Source organism: Monomorium pharaonis, chromosome 6, assembly GCF_013373865.1.
Source record: "Monomorium pharaonis isolate MP-MQ-018 chromosome 6, ASM1337386v2, whole genome shotgun sequence".
Taxonomy (NCBI): Eukaryota; Metazoa; Arthropoda; class Insecta; order Hymenoptera; family Formicidae; genus Monomorium; species Monomorium pharaonis.
This window is the reverse complement of record NC_050472.1, coordinates 26,769,574-26,794,324: the sequence shown is the minus strand read 5'-3', so window position 1 is coordinate 26,794,324 and position 24,751 is coordinate 26,769,574. Positions and strand designations below refer to the sequence as shown.

At 41.3% G+C, this 24,751-nt stretch overlaps 2 protein-coding genes across 4 annotated transcripts in view; both read left to right on the top strand.

The window, feature by feature from the left end:
• LOC105828461 (PTB domain-containing engulfment adapter protein 1) overlaps positions 1-10,700 on the top strand; it is a 30,054-nt gene extending 19,354 nt beyond the window's left edge. For all 3 annotated transcript variants that reach the window (XM_012666790.3, XM_012666789.2, XM_012666791.3), the window contains exons 2-9: positions 4,102-4,212; positions 4,310-4,377; positions 7,918-8,100; positions 8,182-8,508; positions 8,607-8,818; positions 8,892-9,106; positions 9,180-9,406; positions 9,481-10,700. In XM_012666790.3, coding sequence (XP_012522244.1) covers positions 4,140-4,212; positions 4,310-4,377; positions 7,918-8,100; positions 8,182-8,508; positions 8,607-8,818; positions 8,892-9,106; positions 9,180-9,406; positions 9,481-9,555 — 1,380 coding nt within the window. In that variant the 5' untranslated portion in view covers positions 4,102-4,139 and the 3' untranslated portion in view covers positions 9,556-10,700. The remainder of the gene's footprint in view (positions 1-4,101; positions 4,213-4,309; positions 4,378-7,917; positions 8,101-8,181; positions 8,509-8,606; positions 8,819-8,891; positions 9,107-9,179; positions 9,407-9,480) is intronic.
• A 691-nt stretch (positions 10,701-11,391) lies between these two features.
• On the top strand, positions 11,392-23,744 carry LOC105828459 (chloride intracellular channel exc-4). Its single transcript, XM_012666787.3, has 4 exons — positions 11,392-11,648; positions 21,153-21,458; positions 21,587-21,913; positions 22,103-23,744. Exons 1-4 carry the CDS (start codon positions 11,571-11,573, stop codon positions 22,181-22,183), a joined length of 792 nt encoding a protein of 263 aa, XP_012522241.1. The 5' UTR covers positions 11,392-11,570; the 3' UTR covers positions 22,184-23,744.
• Positions 23,745-24,751: the final 1,007 nt, after the last annotated feature.

The following is a 24,751-nucleotide window of genomic DNA, read 5'->3' as shown; positions in this document are numbered from 1 at the left end:
GATTTTGCTTTTGTTCCTGTTGTAAGTACAAAGTGCTGAAAACTCATTTGTTACATGCAGGATGAAATATTTTTCTATCGTCAAACTACTATTTATTTTCTTATAAATATTTTGACATTAATATTATCTGATATTTTGGAAAAATTGCTCAATTAATAAATTATCTATCTCTTACTTATTCGGTGCCTCTGTCGAACTTGTCTTTGTGGGATCTTTGATGACCTAAAATGCATTACGTTAACTGATTTAACAATGTATACCTGTTTTTACATTTTGCTAGATATTACTACTTTTTTTTCTTTCTGCTGTTAACATACTCTTACAATCGAAAACGTATAATACATAGCTGTTACCACGTATTTCTAATTATCAAGGACTCGCGATTACTACTTTTACTCGCTGGGCCTGTAATCGGCGGAAAAATGCCGGCTTAATTGTTTCATAACTGCTATTGTCCGCCGCGAATCGTAATCGCGACGCACCCGGCCCGGCAGAGACGACTGCAGTGAAAACACGCGAATAGAGGCGGACAGTTTGACGTATCGCACGACAGAGAAAGAGAGCGGCACAGATCCGTTCGCACGGCGCGGCGTGGCACAGCGCGCGCCTCGGCTTTGGCGCTCGACCTCTTTGCGCTTACGTGGGAGGAATAGGAAGTCGTGCATTAAATCCGAACCTCCACCTTTCAGCGCTTAAACGCCTCTCAAATGGCACCGGCCGCTGTCCACTTGGAGCGCACAAAGGCGATTGCGCCCATTTCCGAGATGACCGCGACGTCGACTTTACTCCGTGACGGGACGTTTCCTTCAGGACGATTTAAACTTTTCATCGTCCTTGTGCTGCACGGCCGTCGTTGATACTCGTGTCAGAAATGCCGAGATTAAATCGCTCGATAAAACGCTCGATAAAATCCTTATTTATTCATCGCAATGTTTCTGCAGCAAATTAATATTAGTAGGCATTGTAGAAAAAATTCTTGCAACTTTCTGTTACCTCAACGTGTTCTTATATCTTACGCTTTTTGTTTCTCGTGATTTTTTTATTCAAAATTGAGCATAAAACAAGAAACTGACGATAACAAACAGTTGAAACCTTTGGCTTGTTCTTTTTCGCTACACTGTTGCACTGGTGCAACTGATTAGAGTAAGATAAATATATTTTTTCTCATTTTAACTTATTGCACCAGTACAACAGTGCAGCGAAAAAGAACAGGCCACTTGTCTCATTCGTGATTACGCCAGTTTAACAAACATATTCAAGAACGTCTCGACTTTCTCGCTTGCGCGTATCGAGCGGAAAGATTCCTGTCTCAGCCTCTCACTCGTTTGATTGCGTTTATTGCCAAATTAACTGCGAACGTCGAACGTTTCCATTCGCGCGAACGGAAAAATTTTATTCCGCGGCCCTTTTCACGTTTCGGGTGCAGCGATGATGAGATTCCGGATAGACGTGTGTCTCGTGTGAGGCTGCATTCCTCTTTTGTTAAAGACGAAGGTGTATGTAGATAGGTTTAATCTCGCGCAAACACGCCTACATACACTTGTGACATTACGCAGTCAAATTCGCGACTGTGTGCAAAAAGAAATTCAAATATTCCCGCAGGCGTAAATATTTCCCGAGTCGCCTGAGATAAGTTTGAAATTCCTCTCATATTGACACATAATTGATTTAATTAGACAAGCGTCACTTGCGTTTCCTTGTCCTGTTTTCTTTTTCTTTAATTAGCTCTCTAATTTTTCTTCAAATGTTAGACATACTAATTGAAATTAATGTAAAGATTCAGTGAAAAAATAGTTTATTAATAATAATTAAGATCTAGGGAAACAATTTCAGTTAAATGATTAATTTGGCTAAATATTTAATAATCTTTAGCAATTATGTTACAAATGGTTTACAATAAAAAAATATAATGATTAATTGGTAACAAAAAAAAATTAAGATAGATGCTTACCTGATAGGTAAGTTTACCACAAAGTTGGAACAACCGTCCCTAAAGCTAACTAGTAGACTTTATTATTATTAAACACTTTAGTTTGTTTTACTTGTCAGTAATTCAAGATATTGACGCGCAGTTGAATTGTCACGTATAAGATTATGAATAGAATGCCGATAGTCAATATCAGCGTTCTGTTATGCGGAGAAAAAAGTATGGACATTGAATCGGTCACAGATAGATGCACGCGTAATGAAATATATGCCGCAACGCAACGCACCGATCGCACTTTATCCGACGTCTCTATCTGCGCATACTTGATCCAATTGGATACTCAATGTCTCGAAGTCTGAGGTGGTGTCATGCGCGAGATGATGAAACGCGAAAGGATTTAGCCTTCGTCTTCAAGGCTGACCGCTGGTACACACCGCGAACAATTGTGCGTGCTTCAAGTGGTGTTCGCACAGTGTTTGCGGCACCTACGAGAAACAATAGACCTAACGAGATCCTTCATTTAATTTTAAATTATCATAATGATCGGTATCTCGAGAGAGAGAGAGAGAGAGAGAGAAAAAGAAAAAAAAAAGAGATCACGATGAGACACACGGAAACGTCACATAGACACTTCGAGCGTGAGAAAAAACTCGATCATGTCGTGTGCGTGCGTGTTAAGACGCATGTAATTGACCCGATTTTCTATGAATATACATAGGCATCGTTACGTCAAAAGATTCAGTCGTGTTCCTCGGATAGGAATGATAAAGAGAACTGAATCTCGCGCGCGTGCGGAGTAGGGAGGAGGGGAGAGACGTCGAACAAAGATTTCGCGACTGCAATCGTTTCCAATGAAAGAGCAAGGAGAGGACAGAATGCACGCTCTCATTGCATTCTCCCTCAGGGCCGCGTCAATCTAGAGCTGCAATTCGTAACAATGCGATTACAATAGCACAGTTATAATTACAATATAATTCTTACAAAATGTAGGAAGGGGATTATAGTAATCGAAATTATGAAATAATATTTATATCTTTAACTGCATATTTCAATATAAAGATAAGTTTAATATGTAGAACGTGAAGTACGGATTAATGATTCGCATCGAAACTGCGAGATTAGAATTTATTTTTTTTAATTTATTGCGCAAAATGCAAAAGTAGTCGTTAGAAATTTTTTAATTTTATTTATGCAAGTGCTCATGCGTATTTATATAAATAAAATGAACTTTATGCAATTTAATTTTAATACTTAATTGTTTTTTCAAATTATTCTTAATTATTTATCAAAATGTTGTAGCTGTTACACCGTCACATTAATACAATACATCTCGATGTTCAATTTTAAACAGCTGAGATTTATTCTAGCAACACAAAGTGAGCCAAGCAAAAGAATCAGTTAGCATCGTGGAAAAGAGATCTCTTTATTATTATCTCTTTATTAAGTAGACTTTATTATATGCTTTTTTTAAGAAAGGGTATCTACAGATATATATATATATATATATATATATATATATATAAAATACATTACAAATTTACATCAAAGCGGGACAACGCAATACGTTTCTGTTCTCTGTTGCAATATAACGCGACTGCTCTTGGATAGTGGGCTCTCGTTGACCGCGATGATAGCTTTTGCGTTGCAGAAGCTTCAAGTGCGCAGATAGAAAAATGACACAGATAAAAGCGAGAGCGGGGCGCGAGAGATCGTGGAAATAGAGAGAGAACGGTAACCTGGATAGAATCCAAAACTCACGTCCTACCTTTCATAGAATGCCGAGGGAAAGGAAAAATTACAGCTGCCGCTGGCTTTTGACGTTTGACCAACAGCCCCTTTAAATCTTTCGCGTTTCTAAGCAGTCGATCTATGAACCTTTCGCTTGAATTGCACGAAACAGCGAAACAATATTACTTATACATACGTTTAAAATTACATTTGTACACAGGAAGAACAGTTTTGTTAAATGGTTAATTTTGGGGGATTATCAAAATTATTTTTAAATCTATATCTGGCGAAATTTTTAGACACTTACCAAAATCGTTCTTTCCGTGTAGGTACATCTACTATTCACGTTTAGAAAAGATATAAGCGCGTTGTACGCGCTATTTACCATATGGAAATTAGTTGTTTTAGTACACCAATTCAATTGTTTGTCGGTATTTGTGTTACAGAGGGGTCTGAGAGTCGGTTGTAGCCAGAGGCCGACAACATGAGGAACTCGACGTTACTGAAATGGGCGCAAAATTCGGCGAACAATAAAAATCAGCCGAGTAAAAACGGAGGTGAGTAACCTGGTTCTCCAAAAACGCGACTAGTATTAACAAATATGGCTCGTCTTGCTGCTATGCGAAGGTTGAAAACCTTCTATCCTGTTCACAGGAACGAGTAGGAACTGGATACACCCACCGGACGCGCTCCAAAAAGGACATATCGCCTACCTAGTCAAGGTATTGTATGATTTTTATGTTGCGAAGATTTCTTTCGCGTTAGGATAAGTAACGGTTCATGATAACGTATTAGCAGCTTGTAAATTTTAGTTCATAAACAATTAGTATCGATTGCTTTTGCATGTCGAAATTTGCGCTGAAATTTGTGCCAAAAGAGACTAACGAGCAAATGATTTTGGCAAAGCAATGAAACTTTTATTTTTATAAGTAATTTATTAAGACTGCGTTTCTCCAGTGGGATGCGGGAGTGAATTTTTAAATTGTTGATTAACTTCGGTAGTATATGTATGTTGACTAAGGTCGCGGCATGCGATTGTGAAACCGCTAGATTAACAACAGCGGAGCGACAACTATCATCCTGGCACCGTTATCACGGAACTGACGGAATGAAAGGTCGAGGTCGTCGCGACGCGTATCGTCGATTCTCGTTTTTCGCTTTTAATTTCATCTCGGGGTAACTCATCGAGCCCGTCGAGCAGGGTATCCATTACGTGTTCGTGGAATTTGTCGACGTGCGCGCGCTTAATTATTTTTCGCCACTAACGAGCGTAATTAAGTTGAGTTGACTATTTCGCCGAGTGGAACGCCGAGCCATCGTGTACGGCATCATCACTGCAAAGCATATCCTCTTTATATATAAAGGACATGTATATTTTATAACGGAATATACAATATTAGAACGGATTTCTTACGTGTCCATTTTACTTAAGCGTGACTGGCGCAATTCTTAATGTGACATTTTATCTATGTATGACAATGTCTTTTATATAAATAGGACTGAAAATAATTATTATAGAATAGACGTTAAACCGGACATTATAAAGGATGTGGTCCGAACATTATAAAGGATGTGGTCCGTCATGTATATTAAAGCGGACGAAATAAACAAAACTATTCTGGCAACGCAATATGGCGCGAGCGGTAGCGATAGCTTTGTCGTTCACTGTTACAACAGTCTGTTAGCTTGTCTGCTTTGACGGCCGTTCTCTTCGCAGTTGTGATGAGTGTTTTTGTTGCTAATTGTTGGTGCTAGTTGTGGGTGTCGATCGGCGCGGTGGCCGTCGCGGTGGGTATGCGGCATGTGATTGCGAATTTGGGTTGCTTCCCGAGGATGGTGACGCGGGTGTGTGCTCCTCTTGCGGGCATTATTCGCCTTTACATGAGCGTGTGAGAAAAGAAGCACACGTTTGCGTTGTCATCCGCGGGAGACAACTCAAATTCGTCGCGATCGCATGCCGTGCATTTGCCGCGGTGGTTGCCTCGTCGATCAGTGCCCGTGTTGGCACCAACGGTTAGCAATAGAGATGTTTATTGCAACTGAGAGGAGGGCAGCCGTTAGGGCGGACATTAGTCCGTTCTATTTATGAAGGACATTAAAGACAATGTCCTGCATATATAATTCCGTTTTAATTTCACACTTATCTAAAGTGGAAAAAAAGTCATTTTTTTCCATTATAGTTTCGCGGAATTTAGAGCGGATGTGTTTTGCAGTGATGAGAAAAACCGGAGAAATTGCTCGCAACTATTAAGCAATACCTAATGGGAAGGGGTAATAGAAATAGAAGCACTTGGTTAAGAACAAAAAATTATTCAATATTTTTTTATATATGAAAATAACTTTCTAAATTGTGTTAATTTTAATATTTTATAAGAGATAAATTACTTCTCTGAAAATAGTTTATCAGAACGCGGTTTCATAAAAATATTCTCTATACGAACGATAGAAAGAAGTGTAAGTATGGGAACGAAAGGCGCAGAAATATGTCTTATAAAGATATCTCGTAAAGATGCTCAAGCTATATTTAACGACGAGACGAGCTTAATGTCCGGTCGTTAAAAAGCAACGTAAAACCGAAAGTGACCCTGCGATTTACACTTTCTAGCCAGTTGTGGAATCTCATTATTTCTGGATGACTTGCACAGAAATAGAAGAAGGATTCTAGGCACGAAACGTTCATTTATTTCGCGTCACCCGGAAAAATTGCACAACTCGCAATCGTGCGCCCGCCTGCCTTTCGTTTCGAATTGTTTACCGGCACGTACGTAAGTTTTCCCGTGAATACGAATACCGCGACATATCGCGGATGAATTGTTCGAGACGCGCTGAGACTCAACCAGCGCGTCGCTGCGCCGAGGTTCGTTGAACTTCGAAACTTCGCGAACGACCAGATTTCACTATCTCACGAATGGAAACGAGTGCCATGTCGTGTCGTCACCACTGCACACGAAACAGCGGAATTGGCATGTCCGGACATGCTTTTTTTCTGTGGCCGGATTAGGTTTCGCCAATCCAACTCTCCCCGTACTTGTTTTTTTTTTCCCTCGGAAGATATTTCGCTGAAGAGAAGTTTCTCTATGTGGTATAAAATATCACACCAATCGATCCGATCTAGTTACTCATTACGTCAGGTTGAGGAGAAGGGCATACATATTTATTCTTTAATTCAAATTTTTTAAAAATTTTTGATAGTAATTTATGTGAATTAAAAAAAATTTTTTCGTAATTCAGAAAGAGTTGAAAGATCAGGTATCATGTTTTTATTACCAAAATTATGCATCTAAATTCCCATTTTATTTAAATTATATGGAAAATGTATAAATTTTTAAAGACTTAGATTTGCATAAGTGATTGAGATACAGTTTCATCATCCAAGAAGATGCGTATTTTATGCGTATTGATCGGGGATATAAAAATATTCAGAGATCATTAAATTAGCGCAACGAAACGTCATCGTAGCACGATAGTATCACGCAATTTGTCAATGTTACATTTATCGCGTTGTTCGTATAAGATTAAAGTGCAGAAATATTTTATCGAGTAGAAGGAATGCGGCGTAAATTGCCGTTAGATGTGCGTCTTATTTTCAAACATCATTGCGAAATGCTTCATTTTTTTTGTTCGGTTTGCGAAACGCTACGCGATTGCAAGCAGTTCGATTAATTATTCGATTAGGATTAATTTCTCTTCTCTGCTGACGTATATACAATTTCTTTTCTCACTTTCTACGTGCTGCGATAAAAGTCACGACCAGTGTTTCCATTTTTAACGGTAATTTCTTTTTCTGCAATTTGCGTGGCACAATATTTGCGGCTTGATAAGTAAAATTTTTTATATGATTTAAGATGACCGGAACTCTTAAGCTGTTTTGATTGTGTAAAAGTGTTTATATCGATTTATACGGAGTCATATCTATGAGCAGTCAGACAACTTTTCTCTCGGAAATATTACCTCGACGAGAGATGTCGTGCGTTGTTAATTCACAGATGTATGCAGGAGATTTACGATGCTTATAATGCAAAAATATGCAGGCTGGAAGGAATGCGAAGTTATGCGCTAAAAAAACCGTCGTTAATAAAAAAGTACACTCATATCGCGCACTCGTTTCCAAATGTACATTTTTCTTAGAAACGTTCTTAGAAATGAGGTTTTGCTCACGCTGCATTGTTTCTTTTTCTGTTAAAAATAAACGTATTATACTGTGCACATGGAAAGATATCTGATTTCTTCTTTTGTCGTCATCTTCCTATGTAATATTTTAGTATTTGGGCAGCACAGAGGTGGACCAACCTAAAGGCATCGAGGTCGTTAAAGAAGCGATCTGCAAACTGAAATTTAATCAGCAGCTCAAAAAGAGTGAGGGCACGAAAACTCCAAAGGTCGAGCTCACCATAAGCATCGATGGCGTGGCGATACAAGAACCAAAAACGAAAACGACACCCAAGGTTAGTGTCATTTGTCGATGTAAACTTTTATGTTCGATTATTTTGCATTTACCTGTTTGACCAAAGATTTTTCTTTTGCAGCGAATTATGCATCAGTATCCATTACATAGAATCTCGTACTGTGCTGACGATAAAGGAGAAAAGAAGTTTTTCAGTTTCATCGCGAAGGAAGAAGACGCGGAGAGGCATACGTGCTTCGTTTTTGTCAGTGACAAACTAGCGGAGGAGATCACGCTAACTATCGGCCAGGCCTTCGATCTGGCTTACAGAAGGTTTTTAGAAACATCCGGCAAGGATCTAGAGACGCAACGACGTTGCATGGTGCTGCAGCAGAAAATAAAGCGGCTTGAGCACGAGAACAATGTTTATCGGCAACGATTGCAAGACGTCGCGACTATTAAAGGCTCGGTTAGTTTGAAAAAAAAAAATTTCAGAAGATATTTTATAATCTGCGATAAAAATTTGTTTCCATAATTCTCTTTCTTTATGATTCTGTTCCAATTTAGGCGGATGTATCAGCGTACTTGTCACAGCATAATATACCCGATATTCTACACGTACCTGGAGCTCCTGCAGATTCACCGCAAATCAATGGTTCGACTAGCAAGCCATTATTAAACATGAGTGACAGCAACGGAAATACGTCTAATGGACCTCAGCAACCGCCGCCAGTTCCGCCGAGGAGTTTCGAGAAGAGTTTTGATGATGATTTCATGGGGTATGATTAACGCGATTGTAAATTTCATTAATCTTAACTTTTTTTATTTTATATTTTCTTTTTTTTCCCATAGAAATGAGCCAGCGCCAATGCCGTCGGTTGGTACCAAATTAGAAGGGCTGTTAATGGACGAGTTTGAGGAAGATTTCAATCCAAGAGCTTACGAGACCGCAACAAACGGTCTTGCTAACCACCAGTCAAATAACAATCCGCTTCTTAACGGTCAGATATCTTCGGGCTCGAACTTCTTCTCGCAATCTAACGGCACAATCAGTCCCCCGCCTCTGCGTAAGTATATAATTTATGGACATTGATTAACTTCCATTATATATTATCTGAGAATATTGTATTTTCTATTCAGTGGCGCCACCACCAAAGACGAAAGATTCGAGACGTCAAAACGGAATCAAGGAAGATCTATTTGGTAGCATTCCTTTCAATCCTACGCCAACTTTAAATATGAAGAATGAATTTAAGGATCCGTTTGAAATGGGAGAATTCGGAGCTTCAACCATGACATCTAATCCTAGCCAGCAAGAATTGGAAAACGCTATTGGTCTATTAGACAAGAAGCTGCTGGAAATGAAGGTGAGATACGCAATCCTTCACTCTATAATTGCCTCTGTTGTAACAGATAACATGTACGATGAACAATTTTCCAGGATGGTTTTAGTAGAGGGCTGTGCATCGGAACTGATGATTTTTCTTTGGAGAGCTTGGACCCGCTGCGAAATTAGGTACGCCAATCGGATTGGAAGCTACAAGCGTTCGAACGAAAATTTTATTAGTGCTCTTAGAATGCTGAGTACGATACTAATTAACGGATAAAGTAATTAGAGATTATGTCCGTGTAAAACCAAAATTAGTCAATTATTACTATTATCCTACTCGTATATTTATGATCATGTTCGATATTTATGGTATACATATGTGAAATAATTCTGTAAGCGTGTATTCTTTCTACACTCGCTGGTAATCTACGTTATTCTATCCGTCGCTTTAGACCTGGGGTCCAATCCAAACGTGTTTATCATTGTTAATGATGAGTCAATGAGACGAGATCTCAAGTCGACCATTAGAGTGGAATGAAATAATATTCTAATCGAGACAACATAATTGTTAGACGAGAATTTGTTATAGATATATATACACCCACTTAAAAACTCTTATCGCGAATCTCATATCGACGATGGTATGCTTGCGTCTTTCATATTTTTTAACGAAATATAAAAAAAAACTGAATGTTAATGAATGTTATAATGCTGTAGCTACACTGAGTCGGATCATTGGTGGCGGCCGAGCAATTTCTTTTATTTTAAAGCTGCAATTAAGAGAAGTTGATAATATATTATATGTTTTGTATATAATATATTATGTCGGCCTAGTTTGATTCAAAATCATCATATTGTTCAATCGTCTGTTGGAAAGTGAGCTAGTAGACGAAAAAAATGGAGCACTAACCGTGGTAGCGTTTAGAGATCACACTAATAATATGAACGCATAGCTTTCATAGTCTGTCGATTGAACTCATACACTCAGCATATCCTCTTTCTATGGTCTGTCGTACATACCTTCATCTTTCTTTTAATACGCGAACGTAAGCGGAAGGAGAAAAAAGTTAATTATAGGAAAATATGAGAAAACTTCTGGCTGTAGACTTTACGGTAATTTCTACGATCCGACCAAATGTACAGCGTTAAACGCGTTCATGTTTATCGCTACATAAAGAGGATTAGTAATTATGTACATATGAAATATTGTTGCTATATTGTTTAAGGATCATAGTTAAGAATATAGCATATATGATTATTACAACTGAAATATTGAATATCCAATGCGTCTTCCTTATACTCTGTATATTAAATTTCGAAATAATCTGAAATGCAACCGTCTCCTCGTAACATTTATCCCTGATGCTTTCATAATTGAAATGTCATAAACAAGATAATATCACTGTTTCACCTTTTAAAAATCAATTAATCTTCTGTCCAATTTATAAGAATTTCACTTTTAGCTTTTTTTTAAATTGCAAATGATGACATTTCTGAGACTAATTTTACTCAGTTTTTATAAAATTTTAGTCAGCAATGTCACGTATCAAGATGCAGATAAGATGTAAAAACGTATAATTCATATGTTATCGTACAGACAATTTTAATAATAAAATCATCTTTACAAGGTACTTTGAAGACTACGAAATGTCAGAGTTTCAAAATAACGAATTATTGAAGAAAATACTGTCACATATTTTTTTTTGATGAAAAAAAATTAAAAACGCTTATGTAACCAGTATTTATAACATCAATTATTAATAATTATTAATATTTTAACGTCGCATATATGTTTAATACGAATATTTATATTTGTATACTATAACGTAAATTATTAATTGCATGAAGTAATGGTCGCTAATATTGTACTAAAAATTTATAGTTTTATAAACATGTTTAAGTGTCGTGTCTTTCAAATCGCCTTTTAAATTAGGCACCTTTTTCGCTCGTGCGAGAGAAAGCATCACGTGATTCAGCGGGCGCGCCGCAGGCGGCGCCAGCGGCTCGAACGTGGCGCGGCGCGCGCTGCGCCAGTATTCCGCGGACTCTCATCGTGTTCTGTTCGTTCTTTATTCTCGTCCGGTTTCCAAGTCTCACGGGAGAGAGAGAAAGAGAGAGAGGGAAAGAGGCAGCCGCCGAGAAACGCCACAGGACAAAAGTGCCTTCTTCCTTCCTCGCCGCGTACGGAGATTCGCGTCAGGATGGCGGACGACAACGTCGACAACCACGAGAACGGCACCAGTAACGGCGACGTGCCCGAGATCGAGCTGATCATCAAGGTGAGCGTGTGCCACGCGCGATCGAGGATCGCCGTGCGAGCGAGACGGACAGGTCTAAACGGCAGCCAGGTGAAGAGAGAGAGGAAGACGGAGGAAAAAGGAGGCAGTTGGCCCGTGCGCGCTATGGGCGTGGAGCTTTCGAGCTCTCTCAACTGGTTCCCGTAGGAAACCATGGGCTGGTTCCTGCCCTCCCTCTGGTTCCTCTCCCGGCGGGAGACGCCGCGCGACCGTGAAAATCGACATTCAGCGGTAGTCGTGGTCGGCCAGCGCGAAAATAATGCGCGCCGTGACCGTTGACCGTTCCTCGTCTCTCCCCCCCCCCCCCTTTCTCTCTTTCTCTTTCTCTCTTCCGCCGTAGACTTTTGTTTTTATTTCATGTCACGTTCGCCTGTGATCTCGATGCCGGGTCCTCTCGCGGTACGTTCGTCGCGTACCTGTTGGTTTCCGCTGCTCCCTCGCACGTTTGTCGACGCGTGATCGCCAGGGACCGGAGCCGTGAACGAGCGAGCAACCGACGGACGGACAGACGGACGCGGTGCACGCGGAGAGTACGTGCGTGCATGCGTATGTGTGCGCCGTTGCTCGTTGCTCGGCCGATACGGCGGGCGACGAAACTCCTCGCGCGCGACGGTCACACGTGTGTCACGAGCTTTTCGATTTGCATGTTCTAACGTTATATCAAAAGGAGTTGGGACCGGTTCTATCCCGTCGTTCGCGCGTTTCCGACGCCGCGAGTAGAGCCGAGAGTCGTCCCGTCCCGTCGCTCGTGACGGATATCTCCGCTCACGATCACGAGGCGGCTCGACGGGATCTATGGAGGAACTTCTTTTCGCATCGCGTCCCAAGAACCGGACGTTAATCGCCCGGTACGCATCGCGAGAGAACCACGACGCGCGATGGGGCGACGCGCGCCGCGCCGTTGTGTGCGTATGCTACACAATTCTTTTACGCACGAAGTCATCGAGGGCGCGCGCGCTCGCTCTCTTTCCCTCTTCCCCTCTTCCCCCCTCCTTCTCTCTCTCTCTCTCTCTCTTTCTTTCTCTCTCCTCTGCACGCGATTGCCGCATTTTGCAGCGGGCCTTAGTTACGCGCGACAGATGGAACACGACGACGAAAAGAGGCGTCCGGTCTCGTCGTCGCTATTCCCTCGCGACACGGGAAAGTCGCAACGGGCGCAAAAAAGAAGGTTGTCCACGCGCGACTTCGCGACACCCGTCGGAGGTGGACGGGAAAATGAAAGGTTCGGGCGACCGCGCCGGACTGGTTTTTCCGGCCCCCGGGATTTCGAGCATCCGCGGGCCGCCGGGGGTTCGCGCGATATCGGATCTAGGATCGACCGATCGTTCGATCGTTTAATCAATCTTGTATTCCGCCGCGGTATTAACTTCGTCCGTCGCCGTCGGCGCATTCCTATCTTATCGCGAATAATTCACGCGTCGTCTTAAAATCTTACGGCCAGATCTCTTTATCGCGCGATTAGCGGAAAAATGTATGTGTGTGTGTGCGTATGTGTGTGTATGAGTATGATTGTGGAGGAGTTTCTCCAAGGGACTCCACGTTTCCTTTTTAGGAAAGCCTTTCCTCCGCCGTGGTTAAAGGTACCCCGACACCGCGCGCACCAAATTCGTCGCTCTCGTTGCTTCGCGTGATGTCTTAAAAGTAGACAAAACGATATCAATTTTACAAGTGGAACGATTTGACAATGTCTCGAAGTGAATACTCTTGGGGTATACTCTTCGAGTCACGTGCGCGATTATGATCTCCGTTTCTCGCTTTCTTCTAAATAGAGGAGGATGAATCAACGACAAAGTACACGCAGAAAAATAAAATCAATTCTCTTGTCGAGAAAAGTGATTACTCAGTTTACGTTTTTTCTTCTAATAAATAAAGGTTATCTTCAACAAAGAATATTTTCTTGATAATAATCTTAAATATACTTATCACAATTTAAAGAAAAATCTTGTTATCAAATACTTAAAAAGCGAATTTGTGCTCTTTCGAAGAATATTAAACTATATAAAATGTAGATAAATAAAACTGAGTCGAAGAAAAGTCAAAATAGTAAGTAAATCGAATTTTTATTTTAACTTAATATTCTTTATCAAAGGATTAAATTATAGAATACAGAATATATTTTTAATAAATTTGATTTTAATAAATTGTATATGACGAATTTGCGATAGATATGCAGATATATAAACTTAGGAATTATTTGAAATATGTAATACGTATTTTTTTATTTGCACACGCAAATTTGTTCGAGGTAAATATTTCTAGTTTCAAGTAAATGTCGAGTGTATTTTGAAACTCATTTCTCACTATTCATCAAGAAGGTATTTTTTATAAAGATGATTATTATTTAAAAGAAGAAAAATAAATAAACGACTAACTGCTTTATTTATTGAGAATATTATTTTGTGCGTATTAATACGGCGTATTCTTGGAAAAAAAATGATGTAAAGAGTACGTAAGATCGCGTTGATCTTACACGATATCATAATTTTGCGATATCTATATCGTCGTATTATGATTTCGATTATATTATGATATCGCTGTATTACGTTTGTGATTCTGATTAGATTAACGATCAGCTATCTGTGATCCTTGTTATTCTCAATCGATTCAATTCAATCGAGGGTGAACACTACCCCCTTTCCTCCTTCTCTCCGACACGAGTTCTTCAAACTTTCTTTCCATCGAGTTTCCAAGGGGAAACGACTCCTTAAGTGGTAACAGGCCACCTTCGAATGACCATTAAAGAGAGCTTGCGATTGAACTTTCGCCAGCGATCGATCAGATTTCTTCCAAGAGAAATATTGCGCGCCATACATACCGTTGAAATAGATGACTCGTGAAAGGAACAGAGTGTCTCAGAGTCCGCGAAATCGCGGTGCGGACTTTTAAATTTTTCTTCTGAGAAAACGATGTCGTGTCACATGAATACCTTACGTATGCATACATTATTAATAATTATAATTGTAAATTTATCATGATTAATTTTTATCAATAATTGTTAACATTTATTGTTAATGAATTGTTATTAAGAATATATTTTATATCTATTTTGAACATAACGAAGAAACTATGAAAAAAATCACACCATATACAAAAATTAAATTATAAAAAAGTATTGTTGCATCAAAATGAAGTGTTATAAATAAAACTTATATTATATATATATATATATATATATATATATATAATTATTTAAAATTAAAAATACACATTTTAATTGATAAAAATGGATGTAATTGTACATTCTTAAATATAAGCTACAACTTATGGTTAGCTAAAGCTTAAAACTTTAATATTTGTAAATCAATATTTTTATACGTAAAGGGAGAATACGAAGAAGATTGCATCGGGACGATACGATTTAATTTCGTTGAGAACGTTCGCTCTCTAAGTCTTCGGTCGTTCCTATTGTCGAAGCGGAGACGATCGTCGCGTATCGGTGCAACCTGTCCTTAAGTGTGCCAACGAGAATTCTACGCGACAGCCTTTCAGATAACTCGCTTATCATCTCGATTGCAGCGTTAGATAAATATTCAGGTAGCTGGTAAAGTGTTACACTGTCAAGAGAATGCGCTCTTCAGCCTGTATCTCGCCAATAAACATGATAAAAACACAAAGACTCGATCGTGAATTATCGGTTTTTCTCGACGTCGAGCAAAGATCGCGGTGAAGTTGAAGAATTCATCACAAAACAACTGGGGCCTCACTGGACTTTTCGGAGGAGAAAAGTTTTTGATTGACACGTTCATCTAATTATAACGACATGTCCGTATATCTAGTTCAGTGAGGTGTGCTACTATCGAGCTGGAGAACGTCGACTTCCTCCAAGTCCGCAATGTCTCGCTATGATTCGATTTGAAAGGCAATTTCGAATCGATTCGTACGTACATATGAATACAGACGCGAACATTCAAATCAAAGCGCTTTGCATACCGTGCTCTCTCTCTCTCTCTCTCTCTCTCTTTCTCTCTCGCAATGCGAAATACCATAGACGCGCGCATATTAAACGGCGACCGTTTAATTTATTCGGTTAACGAGGTCAGAACTCTATGCCGGCGCGCCGCTGCTGGCTCGGCTATACCGTTGTTGCAAATCGAAGAGCAAGCGACTCGACGTAGCGCTGTAGGCATAATTCTGGTCCAAGATCGACGAAATCGCGCGCATTCGCGCGCGAGAAGATTTAATGGTAAGGCCGGCCGACCTTGCACTGTTGTCGGGGAGGCAATCATGCGAGGTTCTCTCGGGTAAGTGTGTCAAACGGGACGAAACGCGACGAGCGGCTACCACGAGGTCCTACCGCGAGATTCTACCGTTAAACGATGGACTCCTTTGCCTTCCGCTTTCTTCGCTCCTCGCCTGGCTTTCCCCGCCGACTTCGGTGACTTCGTTCCCCGGATCTTTTCTATTATATTTCGCGATTCGAGGAATATACTCGACGATTTATCTATCAAAATCGGACGAGTGCGGATAGAAATTCGTAAAGAAAGACATCTTTACAAACTTGTTTTTGTTTCCGGAAAGAAAGGAGAAATATTTTTTCTAACAGGCGGACCTCTTAAAGGAATAATCAACGGAAAATGAGCGCGATGAATTATAAGTTAGAATGTAATACTCTTAAACAGGATGGAGAAATAATAGCTTGATAACAATCAATCAGGAAGCAGAATGTTTATGCACAAGTGAACGGTCCTTGATATATCCTCTTCTCTAGTTGGTTGCCAAGTCCTTAAAAGTCTCATCGCTTATCTCAGACGTTGCATTACGTGTGCACTATTTTCTTTAAAATTTGTTTGTCATATGTATATAAAGTTGACAAAAAAGTCAATGTAGTTTTTTTTTTTTTTGTAAATGAAAAGCAATTTTTTTCATGAAATCAGAAATTTTCTGATTCTATTCAATAATGTATTGGCCATTTTGTTCAATTACTATTTTTCAGCGACTTTATGATTCCACGCTCAAAATTAATAAGAAAAAATGTTTTAATATTAGCGAAAATTGTACAGTTTTTTATACGCATAATATCATGTCACAAGTGTTTCTTTGCTGACGTACCACTAGAGCTATTTTCTTCATTGTGGTTACATTGCGAGCAGGAGAATAATCGCGTAACCACCTGCGAGAGCATAGCGATCGATCGCACTTTAATCTTCTCTAAGGTCATTACAAGTGTGTCTGGGTGGAAGAGTCAGAGACACTCGGAAAGTGTTTGCACGTTTCTTCCACGTAATACGCCGTCGTGCTCGTTCGAAATGAGGCATCGGGAAAGAGAAAAAGAACGTTGCGCGAAAAGGAACTTGGACGCGAGAGGAGGAAATCATTTGTCCTTCGCGCGACGCAAGATCGAAGGATCAACGATGTCCACGCGACACGTCGTCCCGCTAATAATAGCCACTTACGCGAGGATATTCGTTTCTTCTACGCGAACGACTTTGTTTCCTTTTTTTTTTTCTTGTTTTTCCGTTCCATCCACGTCGTTCGGCTTCATTCGGAAAAAAATCGCGAGTGCGTCGTGAAGTTATGGTTCTTACTGCACGCGTGCGTACACGTGTATTATACATTTGCCTACTCGTAACGGTATATTGCGGGATACCGACTGCGTCTTATACACGACATATGCGATGGAGACGTCTGTAAAAGGAGAAGGCTCCGTAATGCATTATGCATTCGCCCGTTTGTAGGGCGCATCGAAACGATCTACAAAAATTTAAATAATTATGTACAATTGTGAAAAAAATTAAAGTTATAACAGAAATGTAATTGGCGCAATTGAAAGATTTTTTGAATATAATTTTTAAAAAAATATATATCACTTAGGTCGATTTAAATTTCAATATCATTTAATATCATTTTCTAGGATTAAATCACCTGGGGTTGAAAAGTAGAAAGATCCCTAATTAGATAATAGAAGATATTATCACTTGGATTTATGTGGTTTTTTTTTTTTGGAGGAGCATGGAAGGCCCTATAAAGTGTCTTTTTTATTTTTATATTAAATTATAACAGAAATATTTATGCAAATTATAATCTACATCGTGAATTACAATATATCTGCTTTATTACGTCTAGCCGTCACGCTCGGAATCGCAATTCGAGATAATCGAAAATTGTGTCACTTTCGAAGTCGTTGACTCGTCCATATTTCATGAAGCCGCTCGCGGGAGTCGTTTCCTCGTAGAGGCGGACGTAAGACCTTTGTCGTGCGGAGAATTTCTCGGGCAAATGACACGAGTGCGCAAGCACGCATTTAATTTCCTACGGGCGAAACAAGGCTGGTGCCTGTCTGCCTGCCTGCCTGCGATGTTACCATTAACGATACCAGCGATGCATACATCGCTCTTACCGTCGTCGGTCGGCGTCTTCCTTTTTCCGTTCGATTTCTTCCTCTCCTCGTCTCTTCCCGCTCTCACCCGTTTTTTCCGCCCGCTTCCGCGGCTTCGACGAAGCCGCGTAACGTTGTCGCGAGGCCGCAATAACGCGGATCGCTCGCGTTAACAGACATCGCGAAAGAAAGAAATAACTGCAACGTTTCGCTCCTCTCGCTCTCGCCTAAACGAGATTCCTCAGCGAGGATCCTCCACGTTTCGCCACACCTCCCCGCCCGTAAAATGCTGAACTCGATTGAAGCCGAGCCGCTGGCGCGAAACGCTTGCGCGGCTTTTCGCAGGAATGGAATTCGCCTGCGTGTGTACACGCGCGCGTCGCTTATCTTCCTCACGGCGAGTTAAATCGTGGCCGTTAAAATCGCCGTCGGGAGCGCGACACGATAAATCGTGGCCGGTCGATATCATCACGCGGTTGCGGAGGACGTAACGCGCCCGCTGCCTCCCGTAGTTTCGCGGGGTATCGAACAGAGACGCGCACCTGATACACGTCATTGTACGTACGAATTTTCAGGCTTTCGTAATAGAGAAAGGAGGCGAGGAGCGGCCGAGAGAGGAGAGAGAGAGAGAGAGAGAGACTGCGGGTAAGAGATAGAGCCGCGTTCGAGGATGGAAGACGTTCGGTGTCTTCGTGACATTTGATCCACCATCCGCGTTCTCCGCGCGACTCGTATATTCGACATGAATACCAATGCTAGATTTCCGCCAGGGAGTCTCGAATATCTCTTTCTAGGTTATCGCTTTACTTAATATTCCGTTTTAGCGTCAGCTTATTCTTTACTTTTTTTCTTTTAGAAATTCAGAAAAAAATTGATATTACGAAGGGATAATCGAAGTGACGAAATCGTGATTCAAGTTAAAGCCCGCAAAGACGGCAGCAATTCGCGAATTATTTGCTTATTGCTTATCTGCTTATTGCGCGCTTTATTCGGAATAAATGACTCATACCTCAAAGTCTGCTTGTACAATCGCGGACGAATGGTGGAGGCATAACTCTCTTTGAATATGCTCGGCGGAATTCCGATTGGCGTGTAACCACGTCGATAATCAAACAAGCGCGACGCTCTCCCGAATTGTCGTCATATTTTATTTTCCACCTTCACGCACGCGTTCCGGAAATAATGACGCGGACGTTGCGCAATAACACTGCTCCGCGTCGTTTTCCGATGTTAACCGACCGACGTATTAGTTTCGACGTTATCGTGCGGTACTTCAACATCCGAAAGATGTTTAACAGATGTTCGATGGACGGCCTGAGGAATTGCCACGCATTCATATTTCAAATTTAGCGTCAAGAGCCGTGGCTGTTTGAATCTCATTCGTGTAAGACAAATAAAACTTGGTGTCAGCGCTGAATGTGAAGTGTGCTAACAGATCTGGGAGGCGCGTGAAAAGATACGTAGTGCAAGTAAAACGTTAACGGAAGAAACCTCTAGGTCTGTTAGTAAAATAAAAAAAAATCTGGATCTTTTAACAAATTGAATAATTTTCGAAATAATTTTCTCTTTACCAATCGCTCCAACATTTTATTCAGAATACTCGGAAATCTAGAAATCTATAATACGAAAATTCCAGAAGACTGTCGACAGAGGAGAGAATCTTGTCGCACGCACTCCAACGGCGGAGCCTTTGACTCTCCCGCGTTGTGCAACGTCCGAAAACGGACTGTGCGTCATCGCCGGGAAGGAATACAAAACGTAAACGCTGCTGACGCATAGGACGCTGTGTGCATGGCGACATCGGTAGTAGTAAACGATAGTAGATAAACGGTGATACAGAGACAGCGGCGCGCGGTGGTGATACCACCATCTCCTCTTCCTCTCTAAACGCCCGGCTCGTTAGATCCTCGAAGAGCAGCGGCCGATTGTTAACGCCCGATGAAAATAGAACCACCGTTGTCCGAGTGTGACGGAGAAAGAGAGATAGATAGAGAGTTGGCGAACCGCCGAGATTCAATTTGCTCGAATTACGGGCGATCGTGGTCGGGCCTGTCCACGATTACGTTACACAATGCGTGGGTTGTTTAGCTTTCATTGGCCGAGTAAAAGGATCAAAGTGTATCGAGGATAACGATCGGAATGGAGGAATGTCATAACTGGAGAGATACTCGCGCTATTGTCCATTAGACACGGCGTTAGACACGCTATCTCATGCAACAGTTGTCGAAACGGTCAAAGGTTGCAAAGTACGAAGGCACCAGAGGTGTGCGCGATTATAGAAATTATAAATGTCACGGGGAAATGTAGTTGAATGGCAGTCGAGAAGCTGCGGGCGATTGGAAGGAAAAGTCGAGATTCCCCGATGATGATGTAAAGATTTATTTTCCGCTAGGTTTGACGGATAAAAGTGCGCGCGCGCTTTCTAGCGTTTCAAAAATATCGGTATCTGCGCTGAAAATAGCAGCAGAAAGAGGCAAAAATATGAAAAAAGGAGGTAATTCCGATGGCGATAGGTTGCGTAAGGTTTTTTCAGGATGGCCGTGAACAACGTAGCGCAGTTGAGTTGGAAACGAGAGTCACAGAGACGAGCGAATAAATAAACCGTGACAACGGGGAAACGAGAGCGCCGCGCTCTACCGGGTTCGGTTCGGTTCGGTTATACTCTCTCGATTCGGTCGATCGAGCGGCAGAAAATGCGCGACGCGATGGAGAGGAACCGCCGTCGATCGACGAGGGTTTGACTAATTGGTTAGGTCCACCGCTTATCGCTCGCGAACACAAAGGTCCGCGTCGTGCATTTCGCCACGCCGCATCGTTGTTGGATTCTACGTGCACTAGTTGCCGGGGAATGACGTCAGCCTCTTATCGCCCAGAGATACAGGCAGGATAATCAAATCCACGAGATATCGCGGAATTTACATGCCAGCGTGAACGTCGATAGCCGCGGAAATGCGACTCTTGCTATAAAAAATAATGTGATGTAATAATTCGTGTGATGAAATAGTAAAGTCGCAGATGCATATTATATTAATCATAACATATCTCTGAATCTAAAATGCGCTTGAGTCACGCTTTTTTAAATATTGAATATGTATTCAGCTATTTAGTAAAATCTTCGTATCTGTCTTGATGCTAAAATATAAATCTAACGAAAAAAAATTTGCTTTTAGGCATCGACGATCGATGGACGTCGAAAGGGCGCCTGCCTCTTCTGCCAGGAATACTTTATGGATCTGTACCTCCTGGCGGAGCTGAAGACAATCTCCCTGAAAGTGACTACTGTCGACATGCAGAAACCGCCGCCCGACTTCCGCACCAACTTCCAGGCTACACCGCCGCCCATCCTGATCGACAACGGCGACGCGATACTGGAGAACGAAAAGATCGAACGGCACATCATGAAGAACATCCCCGGCGGGCACAATCTGTTTGTGCAGGATAAGGAAGTGGCCACTCTCGTGGAGAACTTGTTCAGCGTGAGTATCGGTCGATCCGGTTGAGAGTGAAACCAAACTCGGGAAAACCGAGCTGTCGAATTATATCCCTTTTTCTCTGGCGAGGCGAAAAACTGACGTGTCGTTTTGGGTTTTTTTTTTTTTTGCAGAAACTCAAGCTGCTGCTGTTGAACGCGAAAGACAAGGACAAGGATCCCAAGTCCTCGTCGCTGATGGCGCATCTACGTAAGATCGACGAACATCTCGGTCGCAAAGGCACGCGCTTTCTCACTGGCGACACCATGTGCTGCTTCGATTGTGAGCTGATGCCGCGGCTGCAGCACATCAGGGTCGCCGGTAAGTACTTCGCCGATTTTGAGATACCGGAGACCCTGGTGCACCTGTGGCGGTACATGCACCACATGTACAGGCTTGACGCTTTCCTACAGAGCTGCCCGGCCGATCAGGATATCATCAATCATTATAAACTTCAACAGGTGAGATGAGATGAACCTCTAATTGCATTTCGCGAGATATCAGGCGATTGATTAGCGCTTTTCAAGCCTTTAATTCACGCCTACACGTCATGCAATGATACAATCGTGTTTGCCGCGCAATAAATCGCGACTTTTCCCATGTCCCCGACCGACATAATTACAACGTGAATCTTCCGTCGTTGTTTGCAGAGTATGAAGATGAAGAAACACGAGGAGCTGGAGACGCCGACCTTCACCACGAGTATCCCGATCGAGGTCAACGATGACTAAGGTTGGACCTTCCTCGACAAGTCTGCGATCGCGTGACTTCGATTAGACATCGAGATCGGCCTACAGCGAAACGGCAAATCGTCTCGACGGAATTTCAACGGCGCGCATTTTGTAATTTAATATATCCAACATTAGCATCGGAAACAAGAGCAGGGATTTCGTTCGTTGAAACTCCCGTCTTTCGAGCTGCCAGCTTGTGTCTTCGTCGCCGCGATGTCCATCCATCGGTTTATATCTTTTTTGCTAAGCAATCATTGCTGGATCGCCTTTCTTCCTTGCGGGATCAAGTCAGGTGTAAACGGATTAGCTTTTTTACCGCAAACGACGTGAAAACATATATAAGTGCATTAAGGCGCGTTCAAAGTCTTAAAAACGATTCTAGAATACTGATCTTTCTTTTTTTTCTTTCTTTTTTTCCCTTACTACGTACAGCACGCGTACGTAGTTTTGACCTGAGTAGTATTAGCGAGATTTTAATTTGCTATTGTTAATTCAATGATTAAGTTTATCAAGAGGAACGATAATGATTTTGCCATTTTTTGGACGGCAGTAATCATAAAAATTAACACCGAGAATGCAAAAGAAACGTATGCGTTCGAGAGAACCAAATTGGTGCCATTTTTGATATCTACACTTTCGTATTAGAAATTATCCTTTGGATAGTAATTATTATTTCTAGACATTATTCTTACATAAAATTAAATAAATAAAGTAGATAAAACCAATATGGAACGCTTGATTTCAACATTTTCATCATTCTTGAACTTGCGTTGAACTTTTTAAACATTACGTTTTTTTCATCGTTTTCATTCAGCCACTCATTATCATGAATTATAGTAACAAGATACTTAAGGTATTTGTATTAATAAGAAGAATAAATACGAAAAATTCGGAATCATGAATTCTTTCAAATTTGCATTCTTGAATGCGATTGCGCAATAATGAGAGAAAGGCATGTTGTCGTTGTATACATAGAAAAGTACATTTGACGTATCTCTCGCGAGACGAGACGTTAATCCAGAGTGCGTACGTTTCTTCTGGATTCCGCAGCCGTGGTACGAGGCATCTTGTTATTCTCGTTTTCATCGTTTACACTTTTACTGATTTACAAGCGGAGAACAAGCACAAACAGTTCCCATGCGAATTGTTTTCCCCGCGCGAACCGAAAGCATTTAAAGTAACAGCACTCCGGGAGCTCGACTCTCCGCTCATTTCCATTAATCCACTTTCAGAAATATAAAAACCGAACAACAGTGCAAACTAGTAAAAGCAAAACTAGTAAAACCGTCTATTCCGCATTAGTAATTATATTATTATAATTATTATTATTATTACTATTGTATTATTAATTTTGGTTTATATATCCGTAGAAGTCAATATACCAGTGTTTACAGTAATGCCTGAACCATCCCGTCATTTATCGTGGCGCAGATGCGCGGCATAGTCCTTCCCTATAATCTAACATAACATAAAATATGATAATTTTATATGATATATCTGGTCGCTATTTTTTGTTAAATATATGTATGATATTGACATTTTTACATCTCGTAGCGAGTAATCAAGCGTACATTTTATTTCGAGCGTCAGTAAGCATCGTTATAAAACATGAAGGAAAAAACTGAAGAACTACGGTACAAAATAAAATGTAAGGTGAGTTAAAAATTTTATAGTGATGAGAGTTTAAAAGACATTTTCAACACGGGATATTTTTTCCTTCTTCGCGGATGCTGTATTTCTCATGAAACGACAGATTGGGAAAAACAAATATGTCTAACGATATCTTAATTTTTCACGAAACGAATTGTTTTATTTTTCATGAAGCAAATGTATTTTCAGCGCGCAATTTTTTTGCGAGTGTATTATATCTAGCAAAGTAGCAGATTATGAAACTTTTTTTTTATCTTTCACGAATATTGTATATACTCTTCAAAGCGATAAATTGTGAGAAACAAACGTCACTTCGACAGTGTTTTTTCTCCAATGTTTTGCTTCTTGTGAGCAGCTCGCGAAAGATAATCGTCTCTCTCTGATGCGGAATATCTGCATATCTTGCCGCGTTTCTCATTCTATTTTTATCGATCTAGTTTTGTCGGTTAGTCTTGATTATCATAATTTCCATGTGAGAGAGTCTCTCTAGGAGGCAGTAAGAATCGGTGGAACCAGATACATGACGGGAAAAGGAACGAGGACCGTATCCGTCGCGACGCCACGCGTCGGTCCAAAATAGCGCGCGCGCGGACGCCGCATCCCCTTCTTGCCGATCATCGGCGTCCCATCCCACCTTCTCGATCCTCGCGTAACTGCGGCGAACTGTCCGTGACGCGTCTCTCATTCATAAATAGGGACGGCCACTTTATCCGGCGTAGCGCGGCCATCTTGGGACTACGCGATCGCATGAATTCCCGTCGATTCGCGTGGCCGACGACGTCAGTGAGTCGTTTTGCCCGCGAAAAATCGTCGCAATATCGGATCGCCCGCGGGACGTCGCGGTCGCCGTCGTCCACGGCGCAGCGTGACGGCGACGCGTCTGAACGGAAGTCGCGACGGCTGAGCAGCGCGGTAGAC

What these genes read in the sequence shown, in the direction of transcription:
- LOC105828459 (XM_012666787.3), top strand. Translation starts at nt 11,571, where the DNA reads ATGGCGGACGACAACGTCGACAACCACGAGAACGGCACCAGTAACGGC. An exon ending in TCGTGGAGAACTTGTTCAGC is followed by an intron (nt 21,459 to 21,586) that starts GTGAGTATCGGT and finishes TTTTTTTTGCAG; the next exon opens with AAACTCAAGCTGCTGCTGTT. An exon ending in ATCATTATAAACTTCAACAG is followed by an intron (nt 21,914 to 22,102) that starts GTGAGATGAGAT and finishes CGTTGTTTGCAG; the next exon opens with AGTATGAAGATGAAGAAACA.